This window comes from Thunnus thynnus, chromosome 24 (genome assembly GCF_963924715.1).
Source record: "Thunnus thynnus chromosome 24, fThuThy2.1, whole genome shotgun sequence".
Classification (NCBI taxonomy): Eukaryota; Metazoa; Chordata; class Actinopteri; order Scombriformes; family Scombridae; genus Thunnus; species Thunnus thynnus.
In genome coordinates this window covers 5,984,332-6,000,255 of record NC_089540.1, presented here as the reverse complement: position 1 = coordinate 6,000,255, position 15,924 = coordinate 5,984,332, and the positions used below count along the sequence as shown (strand labels likewise).

Genomic DNA, 15,924 nt, shown 5'->3' with positions numbered 1-15,924 from the left:
AAACAAGGATATTTTTATACAAAACGTGTTTGTTCTGTGGCTATTTCCTCTCCTACTTAAGAGGAGGATTGATCCAGTGGAAAAATACAAATAATTACATTGCTTGTGGATTGCCTTGTTCAAGTAGAGTGTGTCAAACGAAACAGTGAGAGAAGGGGTGGGGGTGGGGGGCAAAACATGTATTTCGCTTGAGCACTCTTATAAAACAATTTACAGACGCCTTTCTTGTTTGTGATCTTATTTTACTTGCATGAACACACACGGACTGGTAGGTGAGCACATACTGTAACCTCTGCTTCATTGAAATTCAAAGGTCTGCCTTCAAACCTCCAACTGCCCCTTGGTCATCAAGCAGAAATAACTCATTAGAATAGTGCCGCATGTATCTAGCCCCCCAGCTCTTAGTAACCTTAACCACGAGGGGTAACGAATGGCGTGATTGCTTGCTATCTCCCAGTAAAGGCACCTTGTGTGTTCCAGTGTGACAGAAAGAGATAGAGGGACTCTGATGACGTTGCAAATAAATAGATGAGGGGTAATTGAACTGGCAGAGGGTTTGATACATTTCACATGTCGGCTTACAGCAAATAAACACACGCCTCGCCTATTTTCATGCAAACCTTGACCTCCTGCAATACAATAACGCTATATCTTATCTCATTACATATATATGGCAGATATAGTTCCCCTACTTTATCTATCCGTGCTCGAAATAAATGGAGCCTATAAGTAGCCGGGCCACTCATATAACACACACAGGCTTGAGGAGGATTGAGAGCGTGCGTGTGTGTGTGTGTGTGTGTGTGTGTGTGTCATAAAGTACAGTGAGGAGACATGGAACAGTCATGGGGTTGGGAGGAGGGAGCGGGATAGCTAAGGTCAATCTAGCCCTTAGTGTGATTTATTGGCACATTACAAGGCTAACGCCGCTCATGTGTGTGCATGTGTGTGGTGCCGTCAGACAGTGTGAGAAGCGGGTGTGAACGTGCGCAGGCTTGCCTTCACGTGCACACGCTCCGTGTCATTGCACCTTTGGCTTGCTATTGGACGGTGCAATCTCTGGGTTTTTTCTTTTTTTTTTTTTTTTGCTTAACGACAGCCTTGTTCTTTATAGGTGTTCTCTCAGCTGTGCCATTACTCTCTGTCCTTCACTCCCTCCATTCCCTCCATTCCCTCCTGGCCACCCACCCCCCCCAGCTCCTCACTCCCTGTTTGGACAATTTAATCAAGGGGCCATGCGCCCATGGGCCTCCCTCCTTTTTCATCACGCTGTTACACTCTCCGGGGAGAAATATAGTTTTATAGGGTTTCTCTCACTCTCTGTCTCTTCCCGTCTCTCCCATCCCCTTTCTCTGTCTCGTCCCATTGTTCTCCCCCCTCCTTATCTCTCCCTCTGCCTCTGGCCCCCCCACCCAGATCTCACCATCATTTACTGGTGGTTTCCCTCTTTGCTCACACTGCACCTCTCTTTGTCCCCTCCCCCCGCTTTCTCTTGTTACATGTCCCCGAGTCTCTTTTCCACCTTAACAGCTGGAACAAAGGCACACGGCAATCAAATCTCTTCTAATCACGAGCCAATGGGCCATTAGCAACACAGCTCCACATTATAAAAAGGAAAAGGTACCATGTAGGATGCAATAAAACACTGTACAACAGCGATGAATGTTAACTGTGAGAATAGAGGCATGGGCGGTAAATCAAAGCAGTGCTAATTGAACATTTCCATTCATCACTTGCAGACAGCATAAATTGTCAGCTGTCTAGGAGTTGTCATTTTGGGAGTCTGCGGTTCAGAAAAAAAGAGGTTTTAAAGTACCTGGAGGACCACGGAAGCTGCTGAACAGTGAACAGTGAGTTCAAACTTGTGTCTACCATTACACTAAAAGTGCTCCCATACCAATTACAGCTAATGCCAACACCTTGACTGTTCATATAACATGATTATGAACAGAGGGTATGACTGCGGGAAATGGGTTTCAACCAGATTAGGGTGCGAGCAGGTCATTTGTAACTTTGCAATCCTTCGAAATTGCTCAAGAAAATGAGATTCTCCTTCAAACAATTCAATTGTTTGCCTGCTGCTTTCTTGAATTGATTTCTCCCTGCTCATTATGCTGCTCTTACCGGCAGGTTTGCACACACAAAAGGAGCAGACACTTTTCCACCATCACAGGACCTGCTGAAAGCTCGTAACGATCCATCAGGAGAAGTGAGTGGACCTCCAGTTGCCTCTCAGCTGAGGAGGCACACACCGGATATTGCAGCTAGCAGGATTTCACACGTACACATCCCCTCACAAACACACATACACAAGCAGACGCACACTCAGTGGCACAAGGTAATGACCGGATATTGCACACGTGCCTTAACGAAACAAAGCCAACCAGTTCAAGCAGGCATAAACAAATAAAAGTGTGTTTGCATGTGCGTGATGGTGCTCTCCAGGTATCCATTCCAGTCTCTAACAAGCTGTGTGGATAACAGGGGAAGAGATGGGTTTTGGATCAAAGCATGTTTGCCAAAAAGCATTATGATGTGTTAAGGTCATTACTGTTCCATTATCTCATATAAAGATGATATAAAGCAGCAATCAATTGGCAGGGCCAGATTAAACTGTTAGGGGGGCCCGTGGCAAATATTTGCTGCTTGGCCCCTTCTGACCCACCCACCTCCGAGCCTCTGTGCATTGTGTATGTGCCTCACTGCCTACAAGTTTCCATTAGTGTAGCCCACACACTGCACCCCACATGGTAGTAGAGCCACAACGATTAGTTGATCAGTTTATTGACTAATGCATAACAAAAATGCAAAACATGGTTCCAGCTTCTAACATGTGAAGATGTACTGCTTTACCTTGTCTTAGAAATATACTGAATTTCTTTGGTTTTTGGGCAGTTGGTCAAACAACAAAAGCAATTTGAAGATATTAACTTAGTCTCTATGGAACTGTGTTGGGTATTTTTCACTATTTCATTTTAATTTTTCTAATATTTTATAGACCAAATGGCCACTTAACCACGTGAGAAAAGACAAGGTACATTTGTTACATGCCAGCCTTTTAAATTACCACAAACCAACTGACACACAGTGATTCTGGGGCCTGTAAGGCTCTTGGGGGTCCTGGTCCCCTTGGGCAATTTGCCTGGTTGGTAATTCAACCTTGTCAACTGGTGAGCCACTTTTGCTTTGACAGTCAAACTCTCTAAGGAAATCTGGGCATATAGAGAGACCAACTTTGATTTTTCCTCAGACACTGGGGATAACATTTACCACTGGGTTTTTCAAGATTGATGTCTCCACATTTGAGACTAATTTTGAAATCATAGTTTGGTATGCAAAGCTGTTTCAAGTATCCATTTCTGTGCCATCGCTAATTAAGGGGAATCTGGTGTTTTTGGAAAAGTTTGCCAACTGTGGGGGCTTTGCTGCATGAATGATTGGATTGTTGCCAGTTCAGAAAGAGCCTTCTCTTTTCCGTGCAAAACTACTCTGAATTAGTGCCTGAAAGAAATCTGATCATGTTAGTATGAACGAAACTCCTACGGACAAATATTACTGAAGCAAAGCTCACTTTAGGCACAGGAATCTCAACATGTTGTCTGGCTTGATTTCTAACATTGCCAAAACGTCTGAGTGGATGGCTACTTCCCTACTGTGAGGAAATACTGCTTGGTGGATTTACTAGTCATGAATGGCACCTTTTTTAGCTAGGTATTTAATGAGATGCCTCTTGGCTGTGGAAGTGACGCTTGGTTCCAACTATAGGTAGTAAGCTAGTTAGCTGGCAGTTAGCTTACATTAAAGCAGATAAACACTTTTGCTCATGTGTTTGTGTTTTGGAAACTCTAAGAAATGCTATATATTGCTCTAACTACGGGAGAACAAGTTACATTTGCTACATATCCCATGTATATTTTCCCCTGCCTGATCCCTCATATGCCATTCAGAACTACCAGCTTCAATATTAAACAAAGACAAAACTGTGCTTCAGCCTCCTGTGAGGAATCACAATAATTACAAACCAGTGACCTGCTGCTTCCATCTCTGCCTTGTTTACTGCTTGCAGGAGCCCCACAGTGAGTGGGCCTTTTGCACCCACACTAGCACTCCTCAATAACAAGTGAAATTTTTCTCATTAGAGACATGATGTATTTATAGCTCCTGAAGGCCTGTTGGTGACCACAGCAACTACAGACCCAAGGTATGACCTAGTTTGGTCCATGTCAAGGTCATGTATTCATGCTTTTGCCCAACGGAAAGACAAATCAAAGTCAAACACAGCCGTAAAAATATACAAAAATAGAGAGTACTGTATGTTTACATGCACACCAGGACACCTAATGATTTCAAACAGATACTGTGAGTCATAAGATATACTGAAACCACAATATTCACACATTTGAAGTACCATTGATTAGCCTATGTTCATTGAAGACAGAGACCTAATTTATTTTTTCCCCTTAAAAAACAGCAGGTATAATAGAAATGTTCATCAGATCCATTTCCATGTTGGCCACCAATTTCTGAGCCATTCCCTGAAGCTACTGCTAATCCCATGACAGAGAAGGTCAGTTTCATGAAAAACACATATCGCTTTTGGGAATCCATCAGGAGGGAAAGGAGGCTGTGGCTCGTCCTGGTGCCTGACCTCATCTGAGAAAGCCAAATAGCTGTTCTTTAACAGCTACTGCTCCTTACCTAGAGCCACTCTGGCTGCCGATGCATCGTAGTTTATCCAGAAGGAGACCCAGGAGAGGATGGTAATCAGGATCGATGGCATGTACGTCTGCAGGATGAAGTAGCCAATGTTCCTCTTCAGCTTGAAGCTCAGAGACAGTCGAGGGTAGGCACCTAAGCAAAAGAGGAGACAGAGATGCAAGCAGTGCAGAAATTTATATCTAATAGAAAATTTTAAGGTGGTATTAAGGGTCACGGTGCATAAAATAAAACGTCAGGTTCAGCTAATTTTTAAAAAAATCACTTAAAATATCAAACGTGCCTGTAAAAACACCTAACTTATATTATTCCAAGGAGCATGCAGGGACACCTTGTGTTTTTGTTTCAGTTTCCATGACAACCCAGACAGCATGGGCTGGATTTATTGCCATGGTAACAAGTATCCCCTTCACCAGCGCAAACACACACCAACTCTTTCACACACACGCACACACAAAACTGTAACCCTATTTCGTGATGATGTGACACAATATTCAGGATGGTGATAAAAATTTTAGCACATTTTGATTGATCAATTCTCCACATCTCATCCACCTCCATAATTCATGATGATTCTGTGGGATTCAGTATTACTGCAAGAATAGTTTTATAAATGCATGTAGCAGTGCCTCTGATGCTTCATAAGTAAGGAATTAAAAATCATTTTCCTCACTAGGATGTGCTATGAGAGAGCGTTTCTGTCATTACCATTCCCATGACCTGGAATGTAAACAGTATGTGTGCCTGTGTGCACATGAGACTCTGACACGACGAGCGATGCACGATTTCTCATCAATCTCCCAGCATATGTCTCTATATGGACTGAATCTGTGGCTTGTTACTCCCACTATTCTTAGCTATTTTCCATTTTCGTCTTATATTGGAGGAGAAGTGAGGGCCATTACGCTGATATTTCCAATCCGTGGGTTTCAGCCAAAGCTACTTGTGGTGAGCGTGGGTCCAATCAAGTTGGATAGAGAGTCACGCTGAAAAAACACTCATAAAGATTCAGTGCCTACTGTGTGTCTGATTGCAATAAAAATCATGTTATTTTAAAGCTGGGCTGGGCAATTTTGTTCATTAAATGTTATTTCCCACTATATAACTGACAGACTGCTATAATTGACATTGGATGACCCAATGGATGCAGTTTATAACCTGAGCTTATATGTGGTTCTACAGTATATGGGAATCATGTTAAAGAAATGCTGTTGCAAAGGTGAAACATTTGTCAGACAAGAACATGTAAGGATGCAACTAATGATTATTTTCATTATTGATTCAACTGCTGATTATTTTCTTGAGTATTCCATTAATCAGACCATCCAACCACCATCCAACCAGAAAAAGTAATTAGAAATGAAGGACATTTCTCTAAAAGTGTAGATCTTAAAAAATAATTTAATTAGTAATTACACATGAAATGGAGCTCAGTCTCACCTGAATCACATTACAAACAGATTATCTTAAGGGAGATAATTAAACCTACCTGTTTCTATAGATAATGGTATAGAAATAGGCACACACATATGTTTAAATTCTGTTTTTACATAAAGCATTTCCAGCAGCAGCATGGGTTTGTTTGGAATAAAAAGAGCCGAGTATGAGCAGCAAATACAAAGTAGCACTCAAAATACTCAAAAATACAACAAAATAAAACAAAACACTCAAAACAAAGTAATGACTCAGAGAAAGACATGAGTGGTAGAAAGCAAAGAGAGACAGTATCTGGCCTTCAGGAATAAAATGACGAAGGATGATGACAACAGATGCAGCTCTTTTTTCAGGGATTATTGGAAATTTCTGGCAGATGATTGCTTTTGGTTTCCGTGAAGGCTGCAACTAAGAGCTATTTTCATATTTGGTGAAGATGTTGATTATTGTTTTTGAGTAAATTTTAAATTATCTTTTTAAATTGACCAAATAACATGAAAGCTATCCCTTAATTTATGCAATTTAAAGACATTAATTTCTCAACCAAGGTAACAATTTAGGGATGGCTTTGAAGCTATTTGGTCAATTTTAAGGGGTTTAAAGAATCCCTTAATGTATTATAATCCATCAAATTTGGAGTTTTCCCTGCTTCTGTGCCTTAATTTTTCAATTAAGTTCATTTTCAAGGTACAAATTAAGCATTCTTTTTTTTTTTACCTCCTTTAGTTTTGTCCAACCAACAGCCTGAACCCCAAATTGATTCAATTGACAATGACATAAACAGAGAAAATCAATATCTCCTCACATTTGAAAAGCTGGAGCTTGCAAATGCTTTGCATTTTTGCTTCATATATAAAAATCAAGACACCTCAAATTTATAAAACCAGAGTAAAAAGATGAGCTCATTGTTAACCATATTATAAAGCTGGTTGGTGGTAAAACACAGACTATGCTGTATTTATCACATTGGATGATCCTCCTATATTTGGCTCATCGTTAACAGTTCTGGCAGTGAACAAACCAAACACAGGCTGAACATACACTCCATTACAGTGAGAATATGGGAACAGACTGTCACAGGTCTTAAAATATCCCATTCACTTCTTTTAATACATCCTGAAAGGCTGCTCCTCCAGCCTGAATCGGAACCGAGCATCTTTGCAGCAGCAGATGTAGAAGTGGTTTAAGAGAAGGTGGGAGGCTGAGGTTCTGTTGCGTGTGGGTGTAAAACTGTACTGGCTGTAACTGCTACAACAAACAACATCAGCGAGTGGGAAGAACACCATGTGTGAGGCCAAGGAGGAGACGGCGAAAGAAGAGTCGACAGGATGCAGGGATGATTATAAAAATTGAGTTGGGGATGACGGTACAACAATAGCGTCTGGGAGGGTGGCTGGGGAGAGGAGGAGGTCTGCTGTCTGTCCTTTTTGTCTCTTTTGTCACCCTCGTAGCAGGGGTGTTGCAGTCAAGTTTAACATGCAGTGAGAGACTGTTGTCAGCACTCTGGTTCAGTAAGGTTTTTCGATAGCGGCGAGGCTCTAGGGAGGTCGATGTCTATCTGTCTATGTCAGTCAGTCCACCACTTTAGTCCAAAAACTACACTATCTCAAAATATAAAAATATCTCAACAACTATTGGATGGATTCCCATGACATTTTTTTTCATGGTTCCCAGACAGTGTATCCTAAAAATGTTGGTAATTCCACTACTCAGCCTCTTTTTTAAAATTTTTTCTCTTTCTTTTCCTCTTTTTGTTTTGTTTTATTTGTATTTACTTCTTTTGTTTTTAATATTTCTTTGAGGTTAGTCCTCATTAGCAAATGTTAGTAACCTGCTAACACGTTAATGTTAACATGCTAAAACAAAAACAGTGAACCTGGTAGGTATCGCATCAGCTAAACATCAGCATGTTTACTTTGTCACTGCAAGCACATTAGCATGCTGACATTAGCATTAAATAGTACTCCACCAACCAGAGATATCATCTTTTTAATTTCACAAGTTTTTCTTTCTTGTCCAAACTAGGCACACACGTTGAAGCTCGACTAAATTCATAGTATTCAACTAATTCAGCTATACAGATTCCTGCATGTTATGCTAGTAGTGGCTAATGTTGTCTGGAGCTGCTAGCCTAAAGCAAAAATGAGGAGCGAGCTACAGAGGTCTGGTCAGATTTTTTTCATTTTCAAACTTATAGTCTTCGCACAGCTCCCTCTGGAGCCACAAAAGGCTTAATACAACTTGTTCCACACATGCAGTAGTACTCCCCAAGACCTGTAAACAGCCCTTGATGTGTAAAATCGGTGGAGTGCCCCCTTTAAGTCAAAGACCTTGAGCACAGCCTCACAGAGCTGCTAGCCGCTAGACTCTTTTTCAAGGTCTTGTTTGGTGGAAGTGATGAATAAAATAGCGTTTTGCTTTGTAACACATTACTTCAGATTGTAGAGCTTCTTCAGAAAAAACACATTTGCTGTAGCACTTTTAAAAAACAATTGCTTTCTCCAACTTCAACCATGATACCACGTGTTTATCGGTATACAGCTGTAATAGGCTTTCCCTGGTGTTCATTGTTCCTTTAGCAAGATCATTTTTAAAGTTATACTGATAACCATGAGGTCAAGATGTCCTGGCGAAATTGCTCTTTTTAATACTGTTGCTGTTTTACCGCCATTTAAATATCACTGGGATTTCCTTTAGAAAGTCAAGTATTCATTCTTGTGTGCAGAGGGGACAGGAGTGCTAAGGCATATTGATGAATTTCAGTACTATTTTCATTAAAAAATGTCCACTTTCAAGGCCATTTTTAAAAAAATTAATGAAGCACTTTGAAACCAACCTCAAACTTGAAGGAAAATTCAAGGCCTTTAGTGTCAGATTACAGCAAAAACATAAAATATAGATGTTACTGAATATTTCAAGCTGTTGTTATGACAGGTCTCTTGACAGAACAAAGATGACAGAGCGAATGAAGACAGTAAAGGTGATGATAGCTTTGACATTGATGAATGCGCTCTATGTGACAACGACACACACTTAAATGTCACACAGCAACGTTGACTGGTCACGCGTACATTTGCATACTGTACGTACACACACAAACAGGCAGTGTTTGTCTGTGTGCTTAGAGGAGAATAATTGATGCTGCGGGCCTCATTCCACATGAATATATGATGCTCTGAATCCTGGGCTGTTTTTCTATCAGAAAGCAGAGTAATTGGCACCCAACCACACCTCTTACAAGTGAGAGGAAAAGATATACTAAAGGGAGGGAGAAGAGAAGTGTGGGATAAGCTCCAAAAAGATACGAAGAAAGTTGAAAAAAAAAAAAAAACGACATAGGCTGAGAAAGATACCAAGACTGGACTGAAAAGAGGGATAGGAAAAGACAAAAAAGAAGGGAATTAAAGGCTGGCTAGTGGCACGTGTAATGGAGGAAACCTGGTCATTAGCCAGCTTGGTGGGGAGCCTTTGATGTGCTTCACACATCCTGCCAAGAGCATGGGAGCAGACCACTGGACACTAAACTTTAATAGTCGCCACCCACAGGGGACATGCCGCTTCTCGCAAACAAGCGCACTATGCTGTGCTCGCCTCAACACATTCACACATGAAGGCTGAGACACACATGTACTGTACGCAGTCAGGAATGATGGTGAACGCAATGCAGCACGTGTGCAACATTGTTAGGCACAGAGATAAATATATACACACACAGAGAGAAAATGAGGGTGAAAGGAAAGGAGAGCGAGTCAGAGTGAAGCACTTGTGTGTAAAACAGCAAACAAAAGAATGATTTACTGTCCATGTCCTTTAACAGACTGGGTGTGACTCTTCCTCATGAGTCAAACCTCGGTGAGAAATTATGTTAATACTTTGTCACATAGCTTTTATTTCCCCCCCATGGCTGTGGAGAAGCTTTCTGACTGTGTCTCCACTGACAAGATTATATGGCAGTTGGTTAGGGAGCGTCAATAAAGTTCTGTATCTAGGCCTAAATGTCCATATAAAAATCTGATTAATTTGGGACACCAGACACATAAAAAACAAAGTTCACAGAATATATCAGAATACCCCTGCAGGCAGTGAGTGTTGCTGAGTTACCCCTCCCTGAGTTAGCAACACAAACTAATTACAACATGAGATACAATACTGCAAATGTTTTTCATGTAACTTGACAAATTGCCTTGAAGTGTCACCCTGTCTTCTAATTAATTGCCCTGAGAGATGAAATGCTCTAAAGAAAATGGCCATTGTGAACCTATAAATAACACTTGATTGATGTGTTTCACAACACCAGTTAATGACGGCACGACGTCCTGAGATTTACAAGCCGTGCACACCTCTTGTGTCTGCATTTATTTTTTCCTGAGCAACCATGCTTCATGTTTAATCAATAAATATTCATTAGAGGTTTGGAGGATAATTTGAGCTAGCTGCAGGCCATTGAAAGTCTTTTACATTACTGATGGCTTTGTATTCAAGAAGTTTATGACATTTAATTTATTTCTTTTACTGTGTATCTGAGTTTTTTATACAACATACCTTTTTTCATTTTGAGGCTGTAAAGGCTTTTCCTGCATTGCCTTTGTAAAAGTAAATAAGGATGTGAAATTTAATAGAAATGATTGAAAAAACAGATTTTCCATTTAAGAATCAAACTCTTTAAATAATACATGTGAATGCAAACTTAAGATTAAATTGCTTCTGACACACTGATAGATTTTATTGACAGACTGAATTGATTGGGGTCTTCAGCCACATTTTATTAATGTCAGAATGATGAGTGCCAGAGAACCCAAACCATTAATTCAACGTTGCCTCTCAGGGTCAAGAACCACCTGACACGGACATCATTTGCTCTGTAAATCACAGCGTTTACGGCATGTTTTGGTTAAGTACCATTCCAGCATCCTTGCATCAGCCACTGTTACTTGAGGGATACTTCAAAGGCAGCACATTTCCTCACTTCAACCCAATTAGAAGCACTGACAAATACAGCTTCGGCTCTGAGGATTTAAGATCAACAGATCAAGCTTTGGCATGGATTTGTTTGCTACAGAAATTGATTAAATAATCAGCTTGAAAATAGGCCAACGCTTGATATGAACAATATCATCTAAAATGTAACACTCACTTGTCAGGCTTGTCATGTATTATTCCCAAAGGACAGTCTGTTGGGAAGGCCCAAGCCTGCTGTAGAACACACATACAGTACAGACCACATTGCACTACAGAGTTTAACATATTTACCTGTGGAAAAGACTACATTTCTGGAAACCAGCTTGTAATCGACAATGGAGAACTGAGGCAACTCGATCCGTGTCACCCCCGTTACAGCCGTCTCGCCTCCTTTCCAGTAGAACTCAATGTCATCTGTGGTGTAGCCATCTGCACAAGAAGACACACACATATACGCCAAGGTGTAACCATCTGTCTAAGCATCACTGGAGACCAAGATATGCAGTGTTGCTGATCGTCCAACTGGGCTGTCATTTGGAAAGGAAAAAAAAAATGTTTGAAGTTGTTTCCAAGAACCAGACGTTGATTTGAGGAGAAGTCAGTCAGTTAATAGGTTCACTTGAGTTCACAAAAATCTTGACATTTCTTCTGTCCTTGACAGCACTTTTTGGATCTCTCACTTTTCTATATATAATTAGTAGTCTGCTTTGGAGGTGTCTTGAGAACCAGCTCTGACTTTCACTTCAGTAATTTGAATGATATTAGGGCATTAGAATCACCCAAAGTTAGCTCTGTAACATCAATGCTAAACTTGAAATCTCATAAATTTAAAGCTGAAATATTTTTTTAATATAATGGATGGATCAAATCACATTGTGTATTGTGCAGGCATTGCCTGTACTGGCAAATTAACAGAGAATTATCACCCGACTCTTCAGTTTCCCACAGTTCTACAAGGCATCTTAGTATCTTTTTTGGTTTTATGGCCTGCAATTTTAATATACTGGTTCCCCATCACCATTATTGTCCACCTCATTACCAGTCACAGCATGCAGCTGTTTTCAGCAAAAAAAAGCTCTCATCCTGTAAAACCACTGTACGCAACCTGCACTGCACCAAACAACGGACAAAGTTAGCATAAAACTTGTGAACATGGTGGATAATTCAGCAGCTAAACAGCTAAATATTGGACTTACATTTGTCAGGTGGCCACAAACATGACTGCAAATGAATGCTAATGTTGCTCCATATCTGCTGGATGTGTAAATAGACAGCTGTATGCTAACAAGTTCGCTAGGCTATATATCAGCTTTACAAGGTGATACAGTATATCAATGTCCACTGTTGGTGCAGCCACTGTTTATTTTCTGACTGATAAATATGGAGTTGTTCCACTGAAATAGTTCTAAAAAATAAATAAAAAATAAATTTTGCATTATTCTGTGTAAGTTTTACCCACAAAATATTTGGATGTAGGCCAGTAACATTTACGGCTACTTATCATTTTGCTTTAGAACTGCACTGTTCTCCTGCTATCGCTCAAGACAGTATATGCCACATGGTTGGCATTGAAAACCAGAATCACAGATTTACCAGGGACATATAGAGGACCACTTGTAAATTTATGAATGGACCAATCTCCTATAAACTTGCTCAGAATACAGTTGTACAATGTCTTCAGGTTTTGTTTATTTCTTGGAGCCCACAAATTTATGGCAGAAAAACTGTTATAAACTGGAGTCCTTTAAAAGATGTGGACATTTATTATAACCTGATGCACCAGATGGTTTGTTACACAGAACCATCTGAGAAGTCGTCCTTGGAAACTGTTTGGAAAAGGGCAGGCACTTACAAAAAATACTTGGCAAGTGATTGGATAAACCATCTGTCTATCACTGTCTATCAAAGTCTATCTTGTGAGGCAGTTGGATTTGCGAGATCATGAGAGAATCCTCATAGGACGCTGATTGGTCTAAACCACGGGTGGTTCAGACACAAGCACATAACTTGAAGCCTAACAAGATGGATTCTTGAGTGATCTCATGATGTTGTGATCTTGCGAATCAAGCTGCCCTACAAGGTAACATTTATTAGGCAGAGAGGGTCTACAAAAGATGCTATTGAGTTATGTGAAGTGTAGTATCCAGCATTTTTTAGCTTAACCAATACTAAAAACTAAAAGTCAGAATACCTCCTTTGACTTTTCTTACAGTAGTCGTATAGGCTATGTATTGTACAGTATTGTCATATAAGGTAAACCCCATTCTTCTACAGATCTAAAACAAATGCTACAGACCTCAAAAAAACTCAGATTGATATTGTTTCACTCAAACTAATATATTCTACACATGAGACTGTGCTGGTTTTCTTCTAAGCCTGTGCAGTGTGCTGAATGTCGGCCCGAAAGGCATTTTGGCCTCTCTACTCACAGCTCTCTATCTCCAGAGTGCAGTTCTGTTCATCCAGGGGATACCTCCTGAGATCCATCATACACGCAGCTGTCGTAGTTATCCTGCAATAGAAGACACAGATGGGGGAAGGAGAAGAATATATTTTGATACTGTATGTGATTTACACAGACTGAATGAAAGGAAGATGGATAGGAAGCAAGTAAGAAGGATGACTATCATTTTTCTGGCCTATTTGATTGTTATTATACAAACAGCAATGCGAGTAAGTGTAATTACTGAAGAAGGAAGCATATGGGAGTGTGGGATTACAGTTAGATTAAAGCATAAAGGTGATAGAACTTGACTTTGTCAAGTGTTCGTTTGTTTTTACACTAAATTCCTCGGTTGGCATCATATCACTGAAGACTATTGGCATTGTCATCGTAAAATTAGATTATGACACCACCTCCGGGGTAAAATGCTGACTGGGTAACTGTATACATAATTATACTATAGATCCCAGGCAGACAAGCAGCCCTCACTTATTTGTTTCAGTCCATGTCCCATTCAATAAAACTGGCAACCCTCCATCTAGTGATTAAGTGAAAATTTGTGAAAATAAAATTCATATCACGGTAACACAGCTTGGCAGAGTTTAGTGCCTGCTCATCTATATTGGGTCATGAGGAGGTATCCCTTTGTGTATCAGATGTATGAGCTCAAACGGCTGATGATCAGACAGTTAAAATAAGCAGCAAAGTGAAATGCAAATTCAAAATGATTTAGGCTAAGTCTGCCCTGATTAAAAGCCGGCTGCTTGGCAGGGAGCCACTGGATGTCTTCATTCAGTTAAGACTCAGATGAGACTATGGAAACCCATTAGGTGATAATATTATACAGCTAAAATTACAATAACATAACATCAGGTCTGCAAGATATAGACATGTTGTCATTACTTTGACATACTACCCTTTACATATAGATTTCTAACTTGACATAACTTGTCATATAAGATAAATTATCTATGAACTTGAAAGCCTGTCTGCTTCCTCACTTTTTCATTCTGAGTATATGAGTATACAAATAGGATTAAAACTGTACATATTTCAGACTTGAAATAATAAAAGTAGAGCTGAAACATATTCACACATTCATTGATCAGTAGATTGACAGAAAATTAAGCAACAATTTTTTTTAAGGCAAAAATCCAACTTTCCAAATATGAATATCTGCTTTTCTTAATCTTGTGTGACAGTAAATAGAATATCTTTGGGTTATGGAGTCCCAAAGTGGTCAATATTAGTTAAATAACTAAATAAGACATTTGTGTAAAATTTATAAATGAACCTATAAATTCAGAATTCAGAAATGATTTATTATGGAATGTTGTTTTTATTTCATAATGGCATTTTCCCAACGACACATTTATTTAATGTCAATCTTCATAATGTCACTTTTTATTTCATAATGTCACTTTTTATGACAGTGGTGTCCGCCCCCTCGCCTTTCAGCCCATCAGCCCACCTGCTTCTCTTAAGCATGCAAGCTCAACCACTGCTACAAAATCTAGCCAGTTAGCTCATGTTAACTAGAGCAACAACAATGTCAAAGTAATTCTGAATCAAACAACTGGAGGCTGCTATTGTAAATAAACACAATACATACAGTACAGTGACATTATACAATAAAACGGGGCTCCATAGTGGGTTGGATAAAACCTGCAAATATAGAGTGTCTTTAATACCATGATAGGAATCTGTATTCAGCATGTTACTCAGCCCTACCTGACATACATTTATGTAACGGCTCATATCACAAACACCACGTCACACATCTCCCTCTCGCTTTGATCTCTTGAAAGCATTGAGAGGTCTATAAGTAGCCCACAAGCCTAAGTGCTATGAACTCCACTTGCATAATCAAGCATGGCTGTATGACTGTAAAGTATGAACACTGACAGACACAAACATACACACAAACATGCAAGTATGCATGCAAATACACACGCACGCACTTTTCCTTTTGCACTCTAATAATTCAAAGCATGCATCCATATTCATAGGTCACACCAACTCTTCTGAACCTGCCTGTCGAAAAGATCAATGGAAATTCAAAACAAGGGCTTTATGAAACAAATATCAAACAGCAGCTGCAAGCTTAACATTGCATTAATGCACCTTCTAACCTGTTCACAGTTCTTTTCATGGATGATCTCTGACTGTGCACTCTTTTCCTAAAAAAAAATCAAATGCCAGGGTGCCCTTGAGCATGACACATAATCCTGTGGTTGCACAGCGGCCAGCAGCAGAGAACTGCTAAGTTCTCAGTTTGGGATACTGTGGTGCCGTAATAGGGTTTTTAACACATAGAGTTAACTTGACACTGGGAAACATCTGAGAACGTTTTTGACCGAGATTCAGTTTTT

General features: G+C 39.9%; 1 protein-coding gene across 3 annotated transcripts in view; it reads right to left on the bottom strand.

Moving 5' to 3' along the window:
• LOC137177107 (gamma-aminobutyric acid receptor subunit beta-3-like) overlaps positions 1-15,924 on the bottom strand; it is a 64,139-nt gene that overhangs the window by 7,981 nt on the left and 40,234 nt on the right. For all 3 annotated transcript variants that reach the window (XM_067583214.1, XM_067583215.1, XM_067583216.1), the window contains 3 exons: positions 13,539-13,621; positions 11,401-11,538; positions 4,699-4,851 (listed from right to left, as the gene is read on the bottom strand). In XM_067583214.1, the coding sequence (XP_067439315.1) occupies positions 4,699-4,851; positions 11,401-11,538; positions 13,539-13,621 (374 nt within the window). The remainder of the gene's footprint in view (positions 1-4,698; positions 4,852-11,400; positions 11,539-13,538; positions 13,622-15,924) is intronic.